At 45.4% G+C, this 22,500-nt stretch overlaps 3 protein-coding genes across 3 annotated transcripts in view; 1 reads left to right on the top strand and 2 right to left on the bottom strand.

The window, feature by feature from the left end:
- The window catches only part of arv1 (ARV1 homolog, fatty acid homeostasis modulator), a 34,185-nt gene that overhangs the window by 7,052 nt on the left and 4,633 nt on the right, over positions 1 to 22,500 (top strand). The window contains exon 5 of the mRNA XM_066658700.1: positions 19,595 to 19,630. Within this exon, the coding sequence (XP_066514797.1) occupies positions 19,595 to 19,630 (36 nt within the window). The remainder of the gene's footprint in view (positions 1 to 19,594; positions 19,631 to 22,500) is intronic.
- On the bottom strand, positions 921 to 5,896 carry clec11a (C-type lectin domain containing 11A). Its single transcript, XM_066658709.1, has 4 exons — positions 5,139 to 5,896; positions 4,522 to 4,690; positions 2,964 to 3,155; positions 921 to 1,585 (listed from the first exon to the last, which is right to left on the bottom strand). Exons 1-4 carry the CDS (start codon positions 5,238 to 5,240, stop codon positions 1,185 to 1,187), a joined length of 864 nt encoding a protein of 287 aa, XP_066514806.1. The 5' UTR covers positions 5,241 to 5,896; the 3' UTR covers positions 921 to 1,184.
- On the bottom strand, positions 6,612 to 14,888 carry cunh1orf198 (chromosome unknown C1orf198 homolog). Its single transcript, XM_066658702.1, has 4 exons — positions 14,537 to 14,888; positions 13,876 to 13,926; positions 11,798 to 12,379; positions 6,612 to 10,090 (listed from the first exon to the last, which is right to left on the bottom strand). The coding sequence occupies exons 1-4, from the start codon at positions 14,846 to 14,848 to the stop codon at positions 10,034 to 10,036; spliced, it is 1,002 nt and encodes a 333-aa protein (XP_066514799.1). The 5' UTR covers positions 14,849 to 14,888; the 3' UTR covers positions 6,612 to 10,033.

The raw sequence follows: 22,500 nt of genomic DNA, 5'->3' as shown, positions 1-22,500 counted from the left end.
CCAAATGAATATTGATCTCAGTGTTGAGAAGTGAAAAATACTTACCAGCTGCAGTTCAAAATATCAGACAAAATGGACTGATACAACTGGAGGAGGCAGGTTCAGGACCCTGTTTTTGTGACACTGCCATAAGCAAAGTGGACATAAGTGACGATTACATTTGGTGTGTTCTCCCTGTGTCTGTGTAGGTTTCCTCCAGCTGACTGTGAGGAGTGTGGTGTGTTCTTTTTGTGTCTGTGTGGGTTTCCTCCGGGTGACTGTCTGTGAGGAGTGTGGTGTGTTCTCCCTGTGTCTGTGTGGGTTTCCTCCGGGTGACTGTCTGTGAGGAGTGTGGTGTGTTCTCCTTGTGTCTGTGTGGGTTTCCTCCGGGTGACTGTCTGTGAGGAGTGTGGTGTGTTCTCCTTGTGTCTGTGTGGGTTTACTCCGGGTGACTGTCTGTGAGGAGTGTGGTGTGTTCTCCCTGTGTCTAAGTGGGTTTCCTCCAGGTGACTGTCTGTGAGGAGTGTGGTGTGTTCTCTCTGTGTCTGCGTGGGTTTCCTCCGGGTGCTCTGGTTTACACCCATGCTTCAAAAACACGCTGGTAGGTGACTCAAAAGTGTCCGTAGCTGTGAGTGTGTGTGCGTGTCGCCCTGTGAAGGACTGGTGCCCCCTCCAGGGCTCCGGACCAACCCCTACCCTGAACTGGATAAGGGTTACAGACAATGAATGAATGAATGAATGTAAAACCACGTATTTAGATGCATTATTAATATATATGTGGAATATGCCTTTAAAAATGATTAGACAGAAAGGGGTAATGGTCCTCCACTTTGCTAGAGGGCAGTGTCACACAGGGTCCTGGAATTGCGTTCCTAAATATGTAAACTATATAACGGATTTAGAAAAGTGAACTGGTCAGTCATTCCTAGGACATCCTGTAGGAGGAGAATAAAAACAGATTCTGCTAAAATCAAATTAAATAATAACATTTATTTGAATCCTCCCAGAGATGTGGCAACCCTTTTGGTTAGCGTGATAAACAATAAAAAGCTACATTCCTCATTGGCTACATGTGCGACAACTGCAGGTAAACAACATGGGGTAACTCCTCCCCATACCTTTACGTAAAAAATACAACACCAGCAACAGAAACAGTGGGCACTGGTCTGAGTGACATGGCCGAAAGGTCAGTGGTCAACCGAAGATCAAGCGTCAAACTCGCACAGGTAGTACATGCGGCGGTCGCAGTAGTTGTCCCACCAGTCGCCATCGTCCGAGGACATGGCTACACAGTTCTCCCTCTTTCCGCCGTCCGGCTGGCTGGACAGGAAGTGCTTCCTCCACTGGAAGTAGGTGACTCGGGTGGTGTCCTCGAACAGATAAAGCCCTTCCGAGCGCAGGTCATTAATGCCCAGCCACACGGGCCAGTTCCCCGAGGGGAAGACTGACTTCACGTAATCAGCCAGAGCCTCCTGCTCTCTGCGGTCTCGAGGCATCGCCATGCGGCCGCCACGCTCCTGACACTTCTGAGATGCCCCTGTGTACGTCTCATACGTCCGGTATGACAGGAAACACTTGCTGCCCACCTTCTGACCCTTTACACAGCCTGTAATACACAGACAAAACAGTTTAAGCAATATCCTGTGAAATAAAGGTACCTCGGAGGAACATTATAGTGCTTTTCCACTGTGTGACCCCTACTCTACTCGACTCTACTCAGCTTTTCCACTCCTCCACCAGGTGAATCACGTCCTGGTTCTGGTTCTTAGTGGTTGTTCTCTCGTGGTTCAGAGCGAGTCGAGTAGGGACTAAACCGTGGCGTGTAAACCTTGCAGAGCGCTGATCGTCCAGAGAGAGTCGTCACTCTACGCCACGCGACGCAGACGACCAGCACCAACTCTCCATCTGTAAAATCTCCAGCTGCAGCAGAGATCACGTTTGTTTTTATCCGACTCACGACGGCAGCTCGTAAAATGACGCCGTGGTCTTTTGAAGAGGTTCAAACGCTCCTCGAATCGGTGGCCGACGAAAGAATCCAGCGAGAGCTGGACGCTGCAACAAGGAAGGAACAAACTCTACTGATCTGTCTGAACTGATGACGGAGCTGTGTTCAGTCCCAAACAACAACAACACGCCAATACACCATGAGTACACACCGCTTAACATTACCGCCGCCGTTGTTGTGGTTTCCAAAGACCACTGTTCTCATTAGATACATTTGGTGGGGGAGCTATGGGAGTGGAAAACAAACCAGGAACCAATCAGAGTAGAGCCCAGTAGAGTTGAGTAGAGTTGAAAAGCGTAGGTACCAGAGGAAACGCACCATTAGGCACTTCATAAATGTAGTCACTTACATTACTTACAGTGTTACATAAAGACCCAGCCTGTGGTGGACTGCGTTCTGTATTAGTTCAGTAACAGCCACATCCTCACTGTGTCCTTCTCTGCTCCCTGTGCATATGGTCAGCTTATTTTCTATGGATCTCTGCCCTTGACTGTACTCGGAGCTTTGGCAGTGCTCTCAGAGCTGTGGGTCAGTGAGGGTCACCTTCAAAACCAAGCTCTCAAGCAAATTACACTGGGCACTGCTTTCCACAAGCTAGGGATTATTTGACTCATGCTCTCCATGGCAAAGAAAAACCCAAATAAAGGATACAAAGATTCTTCTGGGAAGGCTTCACACTAGAGGTCGGGAACTGATTGTATACAGCCACACTGGCACTGAGCATGGTGCAGCAGCTCCAGAGAGTCTACTTTCACTACATGGTTTTCTCTACAGTTTTTACAAACCTCTCGTTTCTCGACAGAAAAGAAGTGGCCAGTAGAATGGGACTTTCTGAAGTCTAAACTCAGCAAGCCCAATGTCAGCTGTTGGCTAGAGCGGCGTCAAAGCCCCCTGCCCATTATTTATCCCCTTCCGGACCTTTTCTACAGGCTGAGGAGGGTATGGGTGGAGGTAAGGTGATGGTGATGGGTCTCCTCACCCTCCAGGCGTCCGATCTCTTTGCGGTTGTCTTTGCAGTACGCAGAGACACTGTCGATGGAGTCCTCGGTTTCGGTCATTTTACGCTCCAGGCGGATCACCCTGTCCAGCAGCTGGACCACCTTCACGTCCAGCGTGTAGTGGCCCACGTTCAGCTTGTGGATGGACTGGTCCATCGCCGCCAGCCTGGACACTGGAGAGAGAGAGAGAGAGAGAGAGAGAGAGAGAGAGAGAGAGAGAGAAAGAGCGTCTATGTCTTAGACGTGGACGTCTGGTTCCATTCACCCTCACTGTGAACAGTCCTGACTTAATTACAACCACCCACATGTCAACATCGAGGTGTAAAGCTCGTGTAAATTCAGATTCAGTGAGTCTACAATTTATAAATATAGTTGTGTAATAACAAAAGCGTGTTGTGTCTAAATCCCCGGTGCTTGAGGCCTCTATAATAGAGTCCACATAATAAGAGCTTTACAAACACACGCAATAAGCACCTTCCTTCCATCCTCCTAAGGCTCGGGACGTGTCCAGTAAACACAGGAAACACTGGCCGTCCCTGACGCATTGACCAATCCTGTATTTCATTCACCAGCTGCTTACATTCTAACTTTAGCAGCACTTCTTTCAGTTCTGTGTCTAAAATTCACACACACCTAGACTGAGGACTGTCAAAAATCACGAGAAATCACTTTAAATCACATTATTTTGCGAATCTGGAGCCCACCAACGCACACACTGTGAAACAAGACCCACCCACTCAGTTTTCTATACTCTGCCTAAGTCAGAAAACACGGGATAAAACAAGCCGTTCAGATTCTCCTCCGCTTCTGACGTCAAGAGCAGAGATTCAGAATAGCCCCGCCTCCTCATTTGAGTCTGTCCAATCACAGTGCAGGACCCGTGTTTATTTAAGAGCGTAAAGACGAGGTTAAATGCAGCAAAACAGACACAATGAGCGCGGAGAAAACAGAGCAAAAACAGCTAAAAAACCAGAGCTTCTGCTCCTCGCTCCTCACTGCTGTGCGCTCGGGGTCGGGGTGAACAGCGAGCGGCTCATTATCATTTAAAGGAACAGGTGCTGAATGTGGCCGCTCTGAAGGTTACATAGTGCCGTTTCTGCAGTGCTGAACCCAGGGAAGTGACAACTCCTCAGTGTTTTTGAAGCTGTCATTTTAAGGTAAAAATACTACTTAGTGTTGCTTTAAAAATCACACGATTTGCCGATAAACGTGTGCCAAACATAAGAAGAAGGTTTTAGTCCGTTGTGGATGACCTTTGTGTTAATGGATGGCTGTATGCAAAAGACTCTGTGGTTGGATACATATTTTACTAACTACGTCTTTAATGGCCTTTGGCAACTTCTGCCATCGACACCGACCGCTTCAAAGAGCCGAGATGAATGATGGGGTAGGTGTGTGTGTGTGTTGTTAAATTAATTTGCATAAAGAGCATGGCCTGCAGATGCCTGTCCTGAGTGAGAATGGGCATGTCTTTGCTTAGTTATGATAAGTGAAGGAACAGTGTGTGTGTGTGTGTGTGTTTCTGGCTTGTGGACGTACACACGTAGTTGTAGGTGTCCTCCAATTCTGAGGTAGCAGAAGTCGGCTCAGGCTCAGGTTCAGGCTCTGGTTCTGGTTCTGGTTCAGGTTCAGGCTCTGGCTCAGGCTCAGGTGTAGGCTCAGGCTCCTCAATGTCTGGAGTGTCCCCTCTCCCTCTCTGACCATCGTTCTGCATCACAGTCGTCCAGCACATTCAACAAACACACACACACACAGAGCAGAGAAAAACCTATTAGTCACCACCTAATAGACCCTGTATTACATAAAGCTGAATTATTCTTACATAATGCTCCACGGAAACAATGAAACCAGTCACACACACCGTATAAAATATAATACACACCGTAACATCACCTTAAAGCATGTATTATTTACATATTTCACAAAATATAAACTCTGCCTACGTTTACCACTGATTGAATTGGAACTGAAATGTATTAAAACAGGTGTCCACAAACTTTTGGCCACGTTGTCTGCTGCATCTTAACAATAACAGAGCGGTCTCTCGTTTGTCAGAGCTCGGTAACGTTTGTCCAACCTCACAACGGTTGCTAGGATGGAATATGTGGGCGGAGCTTAGCTTTTTTTATCTGAATATTTTGTCAGAAAGTCCTCACCTGAATGTCAGACACGCTCGCCGCCGTAGTGTTCCCTTCAGTCTCCGAGCAGGACACACACGTCCAGCTCAGACAAGCCACCAGCAGCACCGCGGAAAACATCTTCACTGTAATTACAGCCCGACAGGTCTTTATCCCCCTCTCTCTCTCTCTCCACGGACTCCTCACCTCTTCCTTTTCCTTTCTGTTCCTTTCTCTCCACTGACTCCTCTCCTTTCTCTCTGCCGTCTCGTCCCGAGTAAATCTCCACCAACAACAGGAAACTCCTGTCCCACCTCCTACTTCCACGCTTTGTGTCTGTCTCTCGCTCCCTCTCTCTCTCTCTGCGCACACACACACACACACACAGACAGCCTTCTCTCTGCACAAACACACAGAGAAGGTTGTGTTAATTCACTGAGGGGCGGGGGGTGTCATCACTGTTGGAGCCCCTCAGGCCTGTGCTGTTTTTTGTGTGAGATTGAAAGTGTGTGTGTGTGTGTGTGTTTTAGGGTGCAGTCACTAAACCAGACACTAACCATTGAGTTTCTCAAAAGCTCCTTCTGCACATGGAAGGAATTTCCACTGCCAGGTCACACAAGAAATCTCTCTCTCTCCGTCTCACCCTCTCTCTCTCACACACACACACACACACCTAGCATTGTTTGAATGTCTCATCCATATTATATAGAAGTCCCTGTGTGTAGTGTAAAGTCCATCACTCCCAGGACAAAACCTCGTGTCTCCATTTGTGTCACTGTGAGGCATTAGTGGAAAATACCACCTGCTCTTTACAGAGTTAAAATAACAACCACCCCTCACACACACACACTCTGTTTATTTCTCTCTCTCTCTGTCTGGTGGTGGATGAGCGAAGGATGTAAAGGGGCGTGGGGAGTCTGGCTTCAGACAAATCCTTTCATTACATAATGAACTCTGCTCTAAATCTGTCCCAGATGAGGATCTAGGCATCGGGAAGAAAGTGAACCAACCCACTACCACAACACACACACACTTCAAACCACAAGTCAAGCTATTTATAAACTACAAACACTTATTATAAATTAGAAACATATAGATACACAGTTACAAACTGAAAACACACACTCAGTTTAAACTACACTTTTCAACACACACACACACACACACACACACACAAAGGTGATGTTCTAGTGAAAATAATATCTAACCATTGGCTGTGTTCTTTCATCATTAATTATGGTTATTTACTGTTTTTCACATGGAGATATATATATTTTTTGTGCAAATACATTTATTATTATATTATTATTTATCTATGTGTTGAACAGCAAAAATATACTGTATACACACGTTTATCATAAATTAATATCCAAATGATGTGGATATTGAAACTCTTAAAACTATTGATACTTGAAAATAAATAAATAAATAAAAAAATATTCCCTACTATTGTCAAGACAACAGTGAGACCCCCCCCTCGTGGTCACAAAAAGCATTACATAATAACGACTCGGACTCAGTCACTGAGGTACCCCCCATCTTTTATTAACTTTATAATGCAGTAATAACATCAGAATGCACGAGTACCAGCTCTAGGTCATGATTGATGATTTATTCCAGATGTGTACAAGTGTTAGGCCCCGTCCCAATCCTTAAACCACAGCGTTCCTCACTGTTTGCCCACGTTGTCAGACGCTTTCAGATCAGCAGATCCCAATCCCAGGATTTTCTCAGTGTGTATTTCTCCCCGCACCTGCTTCAGCTTCTCAAAGCCCGTAGGAGCCGAGACTGCATCGCATCGCAGCACAAAAACAAGCCAAAACCCATGTGCAGAGTGTGTGGCGCTGAGATTGAGAACAGCTGGCGGAGACGTTGACGTGTTATCGCTTGAATCTACATCGCTTTCCCATCAGCGTCTGCAGTTCTGAGTGTTCCAGAGAAATCTGGCTCACCCTATCGCTCGGGGCGGCTGATAACAAAACAGATCTGGGCATTTACTGTTTGTTGAGTTGTTGGCACCGTGGTAACCACCGTTCGAAAAGAAGTAAAGGTTGGCTTCACATTTCTTTGAGGAAGTATGTGCTTGTCTTCGCCCTCTCAGCTTGTGATTAGTTAGTGTTGACGTTGACTGGAAAACTGGAGGGAGAAGCTAAAGATGGGCTAGCGTTTGGTTTAAACATACCCGGGCGTAGCCAAAGGAAAGGCTCGGCTGAAGAGAAACTGGGACGAGGCCACGTTAAATACAAGTCTGACCCACGTCGAATGAGTGCAATACGTAATCATCAACAAATACAAGGAACACATGGATGAAAGGAGGGTTGTGTATAAAAAGTCTACAAAACCGGCCAACGCTCGTAGTGTAAAATGCATCATTTTAAAACCATGCTAATCTAACACTCTCTGACGGAGTCTAACTGTGCAGCACTAGTACTGAGGTCTAAATAAAGGAATATAAAGAGGAAAGGATGCCAGGCAGTGAGGCAACAAGACGAGGCAGGCGGCTCAGTCCAGAGGAATACGTCGTTTAAAAATGCTCACAAGTCGAAGTACCGACAGGAATGGGCGACGTATTCCCTCAGCCCCTCCCCTACAGACCCTCGTTAGGGTCGGTCCAGTTCAGACGGATGTTCTGTATCATATGCTACTGTATTGCTCACACAAAATCGGTTCTTAAATGAAAGAGAGTAAAGGCAGTTACACACTGAACTCAGTTTATATAAATATTGTGTTATAGATAAAAAACAACCGTAAATTAACTGCCGCATGTGTTTAATTGTGATTTCACCGTTTCCCTGGCGACAAAATATCACCAACCAATCACCATTGTCTCAGGCTTTGGCCTCGCTACAACCAGCCAATGGGCTCGCTGTATCTGTATCAGAGCCCAGTGCTCTCAGCGTGGGAATCTTTGTCAGTGTGTAACGGCCTTAAGGCTGCGCAATATATTGCTTGTAAATTAGTATCACAATTTATGGCACATACAACTCACAGAAGACTGCTATTGGTTCGTTTTAATGCCACAATTGATGTAGTTCTTCTTCTGTTAACATATTAATAATAGATATTCTAATTTGTATCTTTTTGATGTTTTATTGAGGCTGTGATTTTCATAATTTGACCCTTTGACTGTAGTCCAGCTGTGCTGCTCTGATGGACCCCATGACTGTAGTGCTCTGGTTCACTTACAGTTCTTTTAAATGTAGCTATGAACCAATGAGCAGCAAACTAACAAAAGCAACAGCAAAGCAAACTGAGAGGGAATTTCATGAAATAAATGTTTAAAACATATCTTTCTTTAACCTTGAGTTTAAGCAACATTTCTAACTTTTGAACCTCAGAATTGGTGTTTCTTACGCAACGTCATGATCAGTGTACGTGCTCTCTCTCCCACCACTATGCTAAAGAGCTTAAAGGCTAAGCACCACTTAATGGACCTCCATGAATATTTGACATTATTGTAGTTACTGACAGATATAAGTATGAATTAAAATGAAAATAGCAGCTTAATTTGCTTTAAACTGACAATTTTATTAAATTGACGGAAAAACCCGAGCTCGCTACGGAAATTCTCGAACGCGACCGTGACGTCACTGGTGGACAACAGCTGAACAACGCCGCGGTAAAACACTGTTGTGACTGACTGTTATGACAGTATCTAGCTAAATAACCAACATTATTCATGACAATAGCCTAGCAATAAGCTAAACTCAAATGTAGAGGTACCGTTATTCTTGTAAATGTGATCGAAGTCGAACTCGAATTCATCCGACACTATAAACCTCCGTAATGCAGCTACGTAGCCGAGTATAATCTGAGCCACCGAGTTTAGCGAGTCAAGCTAACGTTAACTAACACCAACTAAAACAGGCGAAGTGAGTGTCCTTACCCTGTTTACCTCCATGTTACAGAGGCTCTTGAACACCTTTCGTTGGTGTCCTTACATGCCCATATTGTTGGAAAAGCGCCAGTGAAATGAGCTACAGATAACGGAGTGAGCGGATGGTCCTTTCCAAAGTGCCCGTTTAAAGTTGACAAATTTAGTCCATTTTCTGGATATTTTGGGATCTTTGGGCCATTTGTTCACAGATGTCCCACTGTACATTGAATGATTGCAGCCAAAAACAACACACCTTTTTCAACATTTTGCATTAAATTAAGTGCAGCTTCTAGAGTTGTTGTCCACCATCTACGTCACAGGCAAGACGCCTATTAGAGTTTCTCATTAAGAAATACGAAATAACATGTTTTCTGTCGATCAATAAACACAAGTTAGGAACTCAAACTCCACTGTGTTTATTTGTTTGACACTTTCATATCGCTGCTGCTTAGCCTTTAAACCCCGTGGCTATGTTGATATATGATATATATAATATATGGAGCGGTTTGCAGGGTCCAGAATGCATAATTAATAAAATGGGTTAAAATAATGCAGATTTCTTTATTAAACTGGAATTAGAAAACAAGGAATCTTGCGATCGCTGTATGTAGTAGCCTTATAACTGTGATATAGTATTCCGTCTCTACCGCACAGCCCTAATTTAGAGTAAGGGGCTACGATCTGGATCTGAGCTTAAAGAGAAAGTCACTACTGTGCTTTAAAGCTACAATCAGTATGTTTCAGGAATACATTCTTCATTTGGAAGTGACAGGGTCATCGTATGCAGAACTACTTTTTGCGGTTACTGACCAAGTCACTCGTTTTAATATCCCTCCACCTACTCTTTTAAAATGTATATTTAACAAAGTAATACTGCTTAAACTACAGTGATCTAAGCTCCAGAACATAATGAATGTAGCTTTAATTCGGCTGTAAATCTACAGAGTTCCGCTGTAAACCGCTCGGTGGTGTGTAGTGTGTGAGAGAAGCGAGTGTGTGAAGGTTGTAGGTCCTTTGTCTCAGGAGTGGCTCCACTGCTCGGGGTCGTACTCCGGTGTTACCAGTTGTCCAGAAAATCAAAGCCGGTCTTCAGGATGTTGCTGCTTGTATTGAACTGTTTTAAAGAGAGAAATAAGATCAAGATCATTTTTTTAATTGTTTCATGTTTAAAGTGAAGCACTGGGGTTCATTTCTTTTTTTCCCTTTTTTTTTCCTAAAGGCAGTTGATCAGTAAAATCATTCTGGAGTCTGGAAGCTTCCTTTAGTTCTGCACTGGGCTACTGTTCAGTTATTTTTATGACAGGCCACTTTCTGGAACACTTTGGACAGCTCTGGTTAAAATTATATATTTTTCACTTTAAAACAAATCTACAAAACATGTCATTTGACCAGGCGTTCCCAAACTTTACCATACAACTGTTTATAAAGAGAGAATATACAACTTTTAATCGTGTTTATGAGAGAGAGAGAGAAAGAAAAGGGAGTGGAGGAGAAAGTAGAAGAGATGAAGAGGAAGAGGAGAAGGAGAGAGAGAGAAAGAGAAAAGGGAGTGGAGGAGAAAGTAGAAGAGAGGAAGAGGAGAGAGAGAGAGAAAGAGAAAAGGGAGTGGAGGAGAAAGTAGAAGAGAGATGAAGAGAGAGAGAGAGAGTGAAAGGAAAAGGTGAGACAGAGGGAGTGAGAAAGGTGAGAGAAAGAAAGAGATGGAGAGAAAGAAAGGGAGAGAAGAGGAGAAAGTAGAAGAGAGAAAGAAAGGAGTGGAGATATAAAGTGGAAGAGAGGGATGAAAAGGGAGGAGAGAGGGAGAAAGAGAGTGAAAGGAAAAGGTGAGACAGAGGGAGTGAGAAAGAAAGAAAGAAAGAGAGATGGAGAGAGAAAAAAGGGAGTGGAGGAGGAAGTAGAGAGAGATGAAGAGCAAGAGGAGAAGGAGAGAGACAAGTTAATAAAGAAGAGAAAGAAAGGAGTGGAGATATAAAGTGGAAGAGAGGGATGGAAAGGGGAGAGAGGGAGAAAGAATGAAAGGAAAAGGTCAGAAACAAAGAGAGATGGAGAGAGAAAAAAGGGAGAGAAGAGGAGAAAGTAGAAGAGAGAGACAAGTTAATAGAGATAGAAGAGAGTGGAGATATAAAGTGGAAGAGAGGAATGAAAAGAGAGGGGAGAGGGAGAAAGTGAGTGAAAGGAAAAAGTGAGACGGGGAGTGAGAAAGGTGAGAAAGAAAGAAAAAGAAAGAGAGAGAGATGGAGAGAAAAAAGGGAGTGGAGGAGGAAGTAGAAAAGAGATGTAGAGAAAGAGGAGAGAGACAAGTTAATAAAGAAGAGAGAAAGAAAGGAGTGGAGATATAAAGTGGAAGAGAGGGATGGAAAGGGGGGAGAGGGAGAAAGGATGAAAGGAAAAGGTGACAAAGAAAGAAAGAAAGAAAAAAGGGAGAGAGGAGAAAGTAGAAGAGAGAGATGAAGAGGAGAAGGAGAGAGACAAGTTAATAGAGAAAGGAGAGTGGAGATATAAAGTGGAAGAGAGGGATGAAAAGGGAGGGGAGGGAGAAAGAGAATGAAAGGAAAAGGTGAGACAGAGGGAGTGAGAAAGGTGAGAGAAAGAGATGGAGAGAGAAAAAGGAGAAAAGAGGAGAAAGTAGAAGAGAGATAAAGGAGTGGAGATATAAAGTGGAAGAGGAATGAAAAGGGAGGAGAGAGGGAGAAAGAGAGAATGAAAGGAAAAGGTGAGACAAAGCGGGAGTGAGAAAGGTGAGAAACAGAGAGAGAGAGAGAGTAAGAAGGGAGAAAGGTAATGAGACAGAGAGGGGGGAGATAAAGGAGGGAGCCCTCACTTGTGAGAAGGCAGGACTGGCGGCCGGTGACGTGTCCACTTTCTCGCTGTCTTTAGTGCTGACTGCTGGAGCCGGAGACCTGCTGGGGGCCAGTCCTGGGCTGAAGACGTCATCCAGGGGGCTGCTGGCAGAGGGCAGAGTGCTCTGAGCTCTCTCCCAGCCAGAGGCCGGCCCCAGAGTCGGGGGTTCTGGGGCCACGCTCAGAGCCACCGGTGTCACGCTCAGAGCCACTGGTGTCACGCTGATGGGGACCGTAGGAGGAGGAGGGGGCGGGGCCGGGGGTTTGGGAGCTCTCTGTTTCACAGGCCGAGGAAGGGCCTGAGACTCCTCCCCCCCATTATCCAGCCGCAGGTACGAGGGCAGCGGCTTCTCGCCTTTCTCCAGAGACTTGATCTGACTCGGGGTCAGGGACTGGAACTCGGACTTTTCCCCTTCCAGCCTGGAGCGTTCTGCGCTGATCTTCCAGAAAGAAGACTCCTCCTCTCGCCGGCCGTTCTGAGCGGTCTTCGGCTTGGACTCGGGCACCGACGACGAGAGGACTATCTCCGGAGCCCCTGAAATCACGCTGAACTCCAGCTGACTCTGTGAGCAAAGAAACGGAGAACAATTAAACTCCAGAATAAAACACACAAAACCGGATTCTGAGACCATTAGCTACAATGTGGCTGAATGTCCTTTTATGACATCACAAAACCAGGCTTTTAAAACAGGAGAGAGAGACAAGTTAAAAGAGAAAGAAGAGAGAGAGAGAGAGAAAGGAGTGGAGATATAAAGTGGAAGAGAGGAATGAAAAGGGAGGGGAGAGGGAGAAAGAGAATTAAAGGAATTAAAGGTGAGACAAAGAGGGGGTGAGAAAGGTGAGAGAGAGAGGGAGAGTAAGAAGGGAGAAAGGTAATGAGACAGAGAGGAGAGAGGAGATATAAAGTGGAAGAGAGGGATGAAAAGGGAGTAGAGAGGGAGAGAATTAAAGGAAAGGGTGAGACAAAGAGGGAGTGAGAAAGAAAGAGGGGGAGTAAGAAGGGAGAAAGGTAATGAGACAGAGGAGAGAGAGTGGAGATATAAAGTGGAAGAGAGGGATGAAAACACAAAACCGGATTCTGAGACCATTAGCTACAATGCGGTTGAATGTCCTTTTATGACATCACAAAACCAGGCTTTTAAAACAGGAGAGAGAGACAAGTTAAAAGAGAAAGCAGAGAGAAAGAAAGGAGTGGAGATATAAAGTGGAAGAGAGGAATGAAAATGGAGGGGAGAGGGAGAAAGAGAGTGAAAAGACAAGGTGAGACAGAGGGAGTGAGAAATGTGAGAAAGAAAGAAAAAGAGATGGAGAGAAAAAGGGAGAGAGGAGAAAGTAGAAAAGAGATGTAGAGGAAGAGGAGAAGGAGAGAGACAAGTTAATAGAGATAGAAGAGAGTGGAGATATAAAGTGGAAGAGAGGAATGAAAAGAGAGGAGAAAGGGAGAAAGAAATAAATGAACAAAAAGAGAAAGAAAATTAAATTATCTTTTATGACATCACAAAACCACGCTTTTAAAACAGGCGGTCGACCTATAGTTCAGGGCAGAGAACGGTACTTTTTGAAACTTTAACCATGAAGATTACGAATAAGAATTCTCACTTTTACAGCACTGCCCTAAAACCAGAAATGAGTGGAGAGGGTGGGGGTGGTCTCCTACCCTCCTCCTTACATTACATAGTGCAGCTTCTGCAGTGCTGACACTATTATAGGTCAGTGCAGCATCACAATGATCATTTTACAGTAAAAATACCACCTACTGTTCCTTGAAAGCCAGAGCATTATTTAGAAATCATTTTATCAGAGAATTTCACCTTTGACCTGGAGCTCCCTCTGGGGTCATGATCCCAACTTCTGGAGACTCTTAGCACGGAGCTGTTAATTGCTAATTGTATGTTCAGTGGTATTTGTTCTAAGTGTCTAGACTCAAACAACACCCTCTCGACAGCCTGTCGTCCTGTGACTCCACGGAAAACAAGACGCTCTCTTATTCTGCCTCGTTTTGCTGGGATTATCTATGTAGGACAAAATGTGTTATTTTTAGTGATGGTGCCCTACATACTTTGGTCTCCCAGGAGAAGGGCGCTGAATGCTCGTCTTGCCAAGTCAAATCCTACAAAACAAGAAGCGAAGAGGGACGTCAGGAGCATGTTATTACATTACACGGTACATTACAATTATAGCACACAGTTACACCCTCAGCGTGACTTCATAATTGTCACGGCGACCAGACAAACTTTCCTGGACTACGCCGTGGTCCCTTGCTTTATGAACAAAATACATCTGACACAATCATAAGGCAGAGAAAATACTGATACAGTATATTTATATGACATTTAGATGTAGAAATTCTGTCCAATTTTGAATAGCCACAACTCCAGCAGCTGCTGCTGTGTCTGATCCACCACCAGCTGAGAACCACCCCAAACAAACCTGCACTTCCTGGTCCTGAGCGAGGAAAGAACGGGGTCAAAGGGGCAAACAAAGTATGCAGAGCAACACACAGACTACAGTATATGTTTGTAGAACTACAAAGTGCACCTCTGTTTAAACAGACACCTCGTGTAGAAACGTGAATGTGGTTTCAGTGCTGTGGCTGATGTTTATTGACATGTAAACACCGGCTCGGACTGTGGAGACACCCCGGGCCGGAAAACAGCAGCAAAACCGCTCAGATACAAGACGCGGCGGTGATATAAAGACCGTGTGGGAAAGATAAAGACCTCCTCTCCGAAGTGGACGATCTTCTGGCCGCTCTGGATGAGCAGTTTGGGGTAACAGACCACCTCTTCCCGTTCCATTCTGTGCATGGCGTAGCGAGCGCGGATCTTGGGCTCCATCAGCGCGTCGTCTATGGCCGTGTCCTGCTCGGCCGGAGACATGTCCTCCCAGGCGGCGCCGAAGCTGTCCTTGATCTTCTCCCGCTCCTGCATGATCTTCCGCGCCATGGAGTTGATGGAGGAGAAATACTCTTGTTTTTTCGCGTCCATAATGTGGCCGTCGCCCACCGACCCTGCCAGCGCCGCGGCGGCCATTTTCTCAACAGCTGGAAGAGGACAGGAAAACAAACGCGCTGACGTCAAAGCATTCCGTGGTCTGCGTCATGCCCATATTAGGAATTCCGGCTCCTAGCCCGTTTCTTTATGAGAAAAACGTCTACTCCTTTTTTTTTATGATAAATAATAATAATAATAATAATGCACACACACATCTACATATATATATATATATATACACCCTGGAGGGGGCGCCAGTCCTTCACAGGGCTCACACCTACTGACACTTTGAGTCGCCAATCCACCTACCAGTGTGTGTATTTGGACTGTGGGAGGAAACCGGAGCACCCGAGGAAACCCACGCAGACACAGAGAGAACACACAACACTCCTCACAGACAGTCATTTGGAGGAAACCCACGCAGACACAGAGATAACACACCACGCTCCTCACAGACAGTCATTTGGAGGAAACCCACGCAGACACAGAGATAACACACCACGCTCCTCACAGACAGTCACCCGGAGGAAACCCACGCAGACACAGGGAGAACACACCACACTCTTCACAGACAGTCACCCGGAGCGGAAATCGAACCCACAACCTCCAGGTCCCTGGAGCTGTGTAACCTGCTGCGACACCGTGCCTGTTGTATGATAATTAAATAAATATATTGTCTTCAATATTAAGCAAACAAACAAACACTCGTGACTACTCAAACAAATACCCATAGGTGTGAGTGAATGTGTGAGTGTGTGGGGCCCTGTGATGGACTGGTGTCCCGTCCAGGGTGTGTTTCTGCCTGGCACCCAGTGATTCGGAGTAGGCTCTGGACTCAACGTCACATTGAACTTGCTAAGCGTTTTAGTAAATATTTCAGTTTTAGTTTCTTTGTAGATTTGAATATTTATTATTTAGTTTTTATTAAGTAATAATTATTATTTACTCTTTTCTACTTGCATATGATTTTATATTTACTTTTATAATTTTATTTATTTTTAAATATTTTTGTTACTGGGTTTTTCAGCTATTTTTGATATATAAATGTTTCTTAAAATATTCATTTACTATTTTTCTCTCTTATTCCTAAATTCCTCTTTGTACGTATTAATGGTAATAACGTAATAATGTTTGGTTCCATTTCATCTTATTTACCTGACTGTACTATCACTGTCATAAACGTCTCACTTCATTTGCACCAGCGCGTTAGATATCTCACCATTTCCAGGTTTTACAAACAGATAATAAGAGACTTTTATTTTGTTTAGTTCTGGCTGCAGTGGAGGCTGTGTGGCTTTGCTGTGTTGCTAGCTGGAAGCTGGTGGCAATGCCTTAATCAGAATGATATCGCAGAGAGAAAGAGGAGAACTCGCTCGATTTTACACCGTAACGGACCCGAAAAAGCACCAGAAAGGATATACAGTATATAAAGTAACGGCCAGGGTGAGTTTCATGGCGACGTTGTGGCACATTAGCCTTTAAAATGACGCTGAGTTTGACTCATTTTTCGAATTGGTCATTCCACCTTAAATGGTGCAGCAGTTCCATTCTGCTCTGTGACACTGGCCTCCGGTTCCAGAATGTGAACTGCTTCAGTATTTAAGGTGGAACTGAACGTTCGTGTCAAACTATATATTTTGCCTTTATTAAATAATGAACAGTGATGTGTTATAACCTGGCATGTAATAAGAAGGCTGTAGTGTTTCTACAGCCCATAATACAAAAAGCGTTGGCATTAATTTGCTCCTTATAACCCATTCATTGGTAGTAAACAAGAGATGTCATAGCTTTTGCAGAAGCTTAGCTGTGCTGACTAACCATGGTCTGTCAGTGTTTTCTCAACCGTTCTCCTGGTGTGGTACATGTTAAAGGGCACGTACTCTGTCATAATAAACCTTTCTATTGATTAATGTAGTGTTTGAATTAGAGCTGTGTAGAATTAAGGCATTTTTAAAATGTACAGTATATGTCATAAATCTTCATCTATGAAGTTATTTTGTCACTGATGTATTAAGGTAAACACGCCTGGGTGATGTAACTGCAGGTCTGTGTTCTCAGGCTCTCTGTTGTGGAGAACAAGTGTCTCAGCCTTGGAGATGTGTCCCAGTTTAACTGGCCCTTTGAGAGTTGCACGTGCTTTTCTTGATGTAATGCATTGTTGTGATCCCTGATTTAGATCATCAGGACCATTTTATATATAACAGTGTAAAGAGCTGAGAGCAAGGTTTATTAGGACAATCACAGGTGCCCATACCTTTGAACTGTTTACAACGTGTGTGTGTGTGTGTGTGTGTGTGCATGTTTGATCACATTATGGGGACCATATGTTTACATTCATCATCATTATTCATCATTCAGGGTCTGTAACCCTTATCCAGTTCAGGGTCACGGTGGGTTCAGAGCCTACCTGGAATCATTGGGCACAATGCGGGAATACACCCTGGAGGGGGCGCCAGTCCTTCACAGGGCGACACACACACATTCACTCACACACTCACACCTATGGACACTTTTGAGTCGCCAACCCACCTACCACCCGGAGGAAACCCACGCAGACACAGAGAACACACCACACTCCTCACAGACAGTCACCCGGAGGAAACCCACACAGACACAGGGAGAACACATCACACTCCTCACAGACATTCACTCAGAGGAAACCCACGCAGACACAGGGAGAACACACCACACTCCTCACAGACAGTCACCCGAAGGAAACCCACGCAGACACAGAGAGAACACACTACACTTCTCACAGACAGTCACCCGGAGGAAACCCACGCAGACACAGGGAGAACACACCACACTCCTCACAGACAGTCACCCGAAGGAAACCCACGCAGACACAGAGAGAACACACTACACTTCTCACAGACAGTCACCCGGAGGAAACCCACGCAGACACAGGGAGAACACACCACACTCCTCACAGACAGTCACCCGAAGGAAACCCACGCAGACACAGGGAGAACACACCACACTCCTCACAGACAGTCACCCGGAGGAAACCCACACAGACACAGAGAGAACACACCACACTCCTCACAGACAGTCACCCGGAGGAAACCCACGCAGACACAGGGAGAACACACCACACTCCTCACAGACAGTCACCCGAAGGAAACCCACGCAGACACAGAGAGAACACACTACACTCCTCACAGACAGTCACCCGGAGGAAACCCACGCAGACACAGGGAGATCACAACACACTCCTCACAGACAGTCACCCGGAGGAAACCCACACAGACACAGGGAGAACACACCACACTCCTCACAGATATGTTTACATAGCTATTAAATATTAAGATAAAAAAGTTTTACTATTAAATTTAGACCTAGGGTAAAAGTCAGGGTTTGTGGTTAGTGTTAGAGTTAGATTTGGGGTTAATGAGACAGGTACATTACAATACAAAATATTACCTGTAGGCCTCCAAGAAATGAATGGAAGTCTATGTAATAGTCCCCACAGTGCATGAAAACAGACTTGTAAGTGTAAAAATACAAGACCAAGTGTCCTGTGCAGTGCATTATCGTACCAAGCATGATTTTAAAAGCTGTTTTTGGACTTTGCATCATGTTGTCTTTATCACCACCTCGTGGCAGCAGGTGGGAGTGCACGCTGTGCCCGAGGATCTACAGATTGTTATGTTTATTTTCACATTAATTCCTTAATATCAAGAGCATTGGGGGAGAGTTGAACTGGCAGGAAACAAGTGGATTTCATTAAAGAGGGGAAGGCTGAGGACTATTTTGGAATCGCATTAAACTAAACCTTCATTCCCTTTACAATATCAAAGAAACACTGAGCTAAAACCTGTGTCGAATTCTCCCCACAGTCTGCTCTAATGCTTCAGTGTACCTCAGTGGACTCAGCTTCCTCAGGAACAGGCGTGATGTTAACATCTGTGTTTCACTTCTGTAAAAAAACTGCTGAATAAAACTAGGTTGCACTTAATAGACTCTCCGCATTTAACCTCAAACCTCAGTGACGTAGGAACTGAGAAACCTTGTTGTGTTTGTTGTGCGCCGGTCAGTGTTGGGGTTTACTTCCGTCTACAGAGTCGAAGGCACAGGGACGGTTTCTCTGCAAGACAGTGTTGTGGTGGTCTGCCGGGGTTTGCACAGTTGTTAGGAGCTACCTTTGTACAGTCTACGTCCAGTGTTGGCCAAACGTTGGGGCCAAAAACTTCCTGTTTGATTCCCGGGATATACAGGGAACAATGGGGGTGGATGGAGTGAAGGAACAGCACTGTATCCTCCCTCAACATCCATGGTTGTTGTGCGTATTAGCGAAGCAGCTAACCCCCAACTGTGTGTGTGTGTGAGGTAATGCCTTGTGCTGTGTCTTTTGAGAACTGTCCTTTCTCCCCCCGTGCTGTATAAAGTCTTCATTGTCTTTGCACCCTCCCCCCCTCGCCTTCCTTCTGACACACACACACACACACACACACACACACACACACACACACACACACACACACACAGTGAGAGAGAGAGCTACCACAGAGACATTCAGAGATACACATAAACCAGTAACATACAGAACAAGGCTAGTTTATTTAGAGATGTCTGTGTGTGTACACACACACACACACACACACATATAACACACTGAACCCACATGGGCTTGAAGTCCTGGGCTTGGACATTCATTGACTTTTCAGTGGAGATTTCCTGCAGAAAGCGATTCAGCACTTTTCTCAGCTGCTGCCCTGAAGAGTTCTTTTTTTTCTTCAGTGCAAAGCGTGTGATTGATTATATCCACTGCTTTTTGTTTTACAGATCATCTCCAGGAAGAATCCAGAAGAGGTGCAAGAGGTGAGAGCACATCTGTGTTGTTTTGGGGTCATTTTGAACATGTGAATGTTACTAATGTCTTGGTGCTAGCGCTCTACCACTGCGTGAGTTTTTAATCCACGACGCTGCGGTCGTTGATATATTGCTGTGAAAGTTCCCGTATTATTTGGGGACTGAGTTCAGGAGGGTGGTGAATGACATCGCAGTGTATTATGGGTATCCACTATCCTCTATGATATATATATATATATATATATATATATATATATATATATATATATATATATATATATATATATATATATATATATATATATATATATATATTTCTACACTACACTCTCAGTGTAAACAGTGATGTTAAAGTCCAGTTGTGTGCCCTAAAGTAACTTTATATTCTCCTCTATTTAAAATATATAATAATAGAACTCCCAGTGATGTTCTGGGCGGCCCGGTGGCACAGCAGGTTAGTGTCGCAGTCACACAGCTCCAGGCCCCTGGAGGTTGTGGGTTCGATTCCCGCTCCGGGTGACTGTCTGTGAGGAGTGTGGTGTGTTCTTTCTGTGTCTGCGTGGGTTTCCTCCGGGTGACTGTCTGTGAGGAGTGTGGTGTGTTCTCTCTGTGTCTGTGTGGGTTTCCTCCGGGTGACTGTCTGTGAGGAGTGTGGTGTGTTCTCCCTGTGTCTGCGTGGGTTTCCTCCGGGTGACTGTCTGTGAGGAGTGTGGTGTGTTCTCCCTGTGTCTGCGTGGGTTTCCTCTAGGTGACTGTCTGTGAGGAGTGTGGTGTGTTCTCCCTGTGTCTGTGTGGGTTTCCTCCGGGTGACTGTCTGTGAGGAGTGTGGTGTGTTCTCCCTGTGTCTGCGTGGGTTTCCTCCGGGTGACTGTCTGTGAGGAGTGTGGTGTGTTCTCCCTGTGTCTGCGTGGGTTTCCTCCGGGTGACTGTCTGTGAGGAGTGTGGTGTGTTCTCTCTGTGTCTGCGTGGGTTTCCTCTAGGTGACTGTCTGTGAGGAGTGTGGTGTGTTCTCCCTGTGTCTGCGTGGGTTTCCTCCGGGTGACTGTCTGTGAGGAGTGTGGTGTGTTCTCTCTGTGTCTGCGTGGGTTTCCTCCGGGTGACTGTCTGTGAGGAGTGTGGTGTGTTCTCTCTGTCTCTGCGTGGGTTTCCTCCGGGTGACTGTCTGTGAGGAGTGTGGTGTGTTCTCCCTGTGTCTGCGTGGGTTTGAGAACAATGATGTTCTCTAATTAAAGCTACTGAATTAAAGCCACTGAGGGTACCACCACAGCGTGTACTCAATGTGGTGCATCGTAGGATCCACCACACAATGGGCTGTGCTTTCGATGTCATATATATGTTATATGTTTAAATACAGGGCGAGTTCAAAGTTGCAGGGCTGTGCTTTCGTTTCACTGTGTACTGTAAACACTGTGTACTGCTGAAGTGAAAATAAACTTCTTGAACTTGAACCTTTTTAATTCAGAAACCAAAGGCATTTCGGTCGAGTCTGTAGTGGACAACAAATATTTTGAAATTTCTGTGTTGATAACTTTTGAACCACAAGAGATATTGCAAATCTATAAGTGGCAGTTGGTTTCTGGGAATATTCTGGTCTTCTTTGATGTGCTACATGACCCCCTTCCAATTAGAAAGACTTGGCCTTGATCCAATATGGCGGCCATTTTCCAGACATAGCGTAAAAGACAGGCCCCTCACACACTCGGGGCAGCCGTGGCCTGGTGGTTCGGGAACTAGGCATGTAACCACCCCACCCCAGCTGCTCCCGGGGCGGTGTGTCTAGGACCGTGTGCTCACTGCCCCCTAGTGTTCATTTGTGTGTAAATGTGTGTTTCACTGCACGGATTGGGTAAACGTGGGTAAACGAAGTAAATGGTGGTGTCCTGCGAATTGTGACTCATCCAGTACACACACAGAACCTCAGGCTCAGGCCCAAACGACACACTCGCACTCCTGAGGTCTACTTTTGCGTCTAAATGCCCACAGGATGAAGGCTTTTCTCAGTCTGGAGATCAAAGAGGCGTTGAGTAGTACCCTTTCAGCCCGTAACAATCCTGATTCAGCAGTGGCCTATTGACCAACGTACCTTCAGATACAGATAAGCCCCAGTGAGAAAGGGCTGTTTCGATTACATCTGAGCAACGTGACGGAGAGGGAGACGTTCGCGTGGATAGATGGGAGTTCTGTGCCAAACTAATACCAGCTTAGAGCTCTTATTCAGGCAGGAAACGTTAGAACCCGGTTCTCGGTGAGCAGCACTGGCTGGGGCTTTTATCTGTGGGATACTAGCTAAGCTAACGCTAAGCTACTAGCTAGCTCTTATTAGTCCTTACCCTTCCTCAAAATCCTCTAAATGACCTCCGAGGTTCTACACAAACACAGAGTGGATGGGTCCTAATGTGTCAGGCATGATTCCAGTTAGAGTGTGTTGATGTGGGCTGAGCTGCCCCCCCCCCCACACACACACACACTCTTGTTGTTGATCTAATCTGATCTGGAGGAGTGATGGTCTCGTGCTGTGTCTACACCAGAGCTTTTAAATCTGTGTAAACTCCTGGACGCTGAGGTTCGGAGGGTGGTGAATGTGAGCGTGGAGGCTTTAGTCGTTTGGGTTTGGAATCTGTTGATTGTTATTCATTAATGTATTTCTCACTGAGCTTGTGGGGTATGTGACGTTGGACTCAGGATCAGTTCCTTCAGATTAAGGTCAGGACTTTGGCTCGCTGACTCTGAGCATTGTGTTTGTTCTTCTTTGATCACTGGAAGGCTCTGTGTTTTAAGGGGCGGTGTCTTCTGAATGCAGTGAAGAAAGGCCGTCGCTGTGTTCCACAGAGGGGATACGGCCCGTGTTCTGGAGTATCGGCTTTAGCTTTACCTCACTG

This window comes from Hoplias malabaricus, unplaced genomic scaffold (assembly GCF_029633855.1).
Source record: "Hoplias malabaricus isolate fHopMal1 unplaced genomic scaffold, fHopMal1.hap1 scaffold_97, whole genome shotgun sequence".
Taxonomy (NCBI): Eukaryota; Metazoa; Chordata; class Actinopteri; order Characiformes; family Erythrinidae; genus Hoplias; species Hoplias malabaricus.
Note: the sequence above shows the minus strand (reverse complement) of the source record. Positions and strands in the feature narration are given on the sequence as shown.

Excerpts from the sequence above, each read along its gene's own strand:
- clec11a (XM_066658709.1), bottom strand. The coding sequence starts at position 5,240 with ATGTTTTCCGCGGTGCTGCTGGTGGCTTGTCTGAGCTGGACGTGTGTG. Across the intron at positions 4,691-5,138 it reads CGAGCGTGTCTGACATTCAG|AACGATGGTCAGAGAGGGAG; the intron begins GTGAGGACTTTC and ends ACTGTGATGCAG. Across the intron at positions 1,586-2,963 it reads AGAGATCGGACGCCTGGAGG|GCTGTGTAAAGGGTCAGAAG; the intron begins GTGAGGAGACCC and ends TGTGTATTACAG.
- cunh1orf198 (XM_066658702.1), bottom strand. The coding sequence starts at position 14,848 with ATGGCCGCCGCGGCGCTGGCAGGGTCGGTGGGCGACGGCCACATTATG. Across the intron at positions 13,927-14,536 it reads TCGTCCACTTCGGAGAGGAG|GATTTGACTTGGCAAGACGA; the intron begins GTCTTTATCTTT and ends CTTGTTTTGTAG. Across the intron at positions 10,091-11,797 it reads CCAGTCCTGCCTTCTCACAA|TTCAATACAAGCAGCAACAT; the intron begins GTGAGGGCTCCC and ends TCTTTAAAACAG.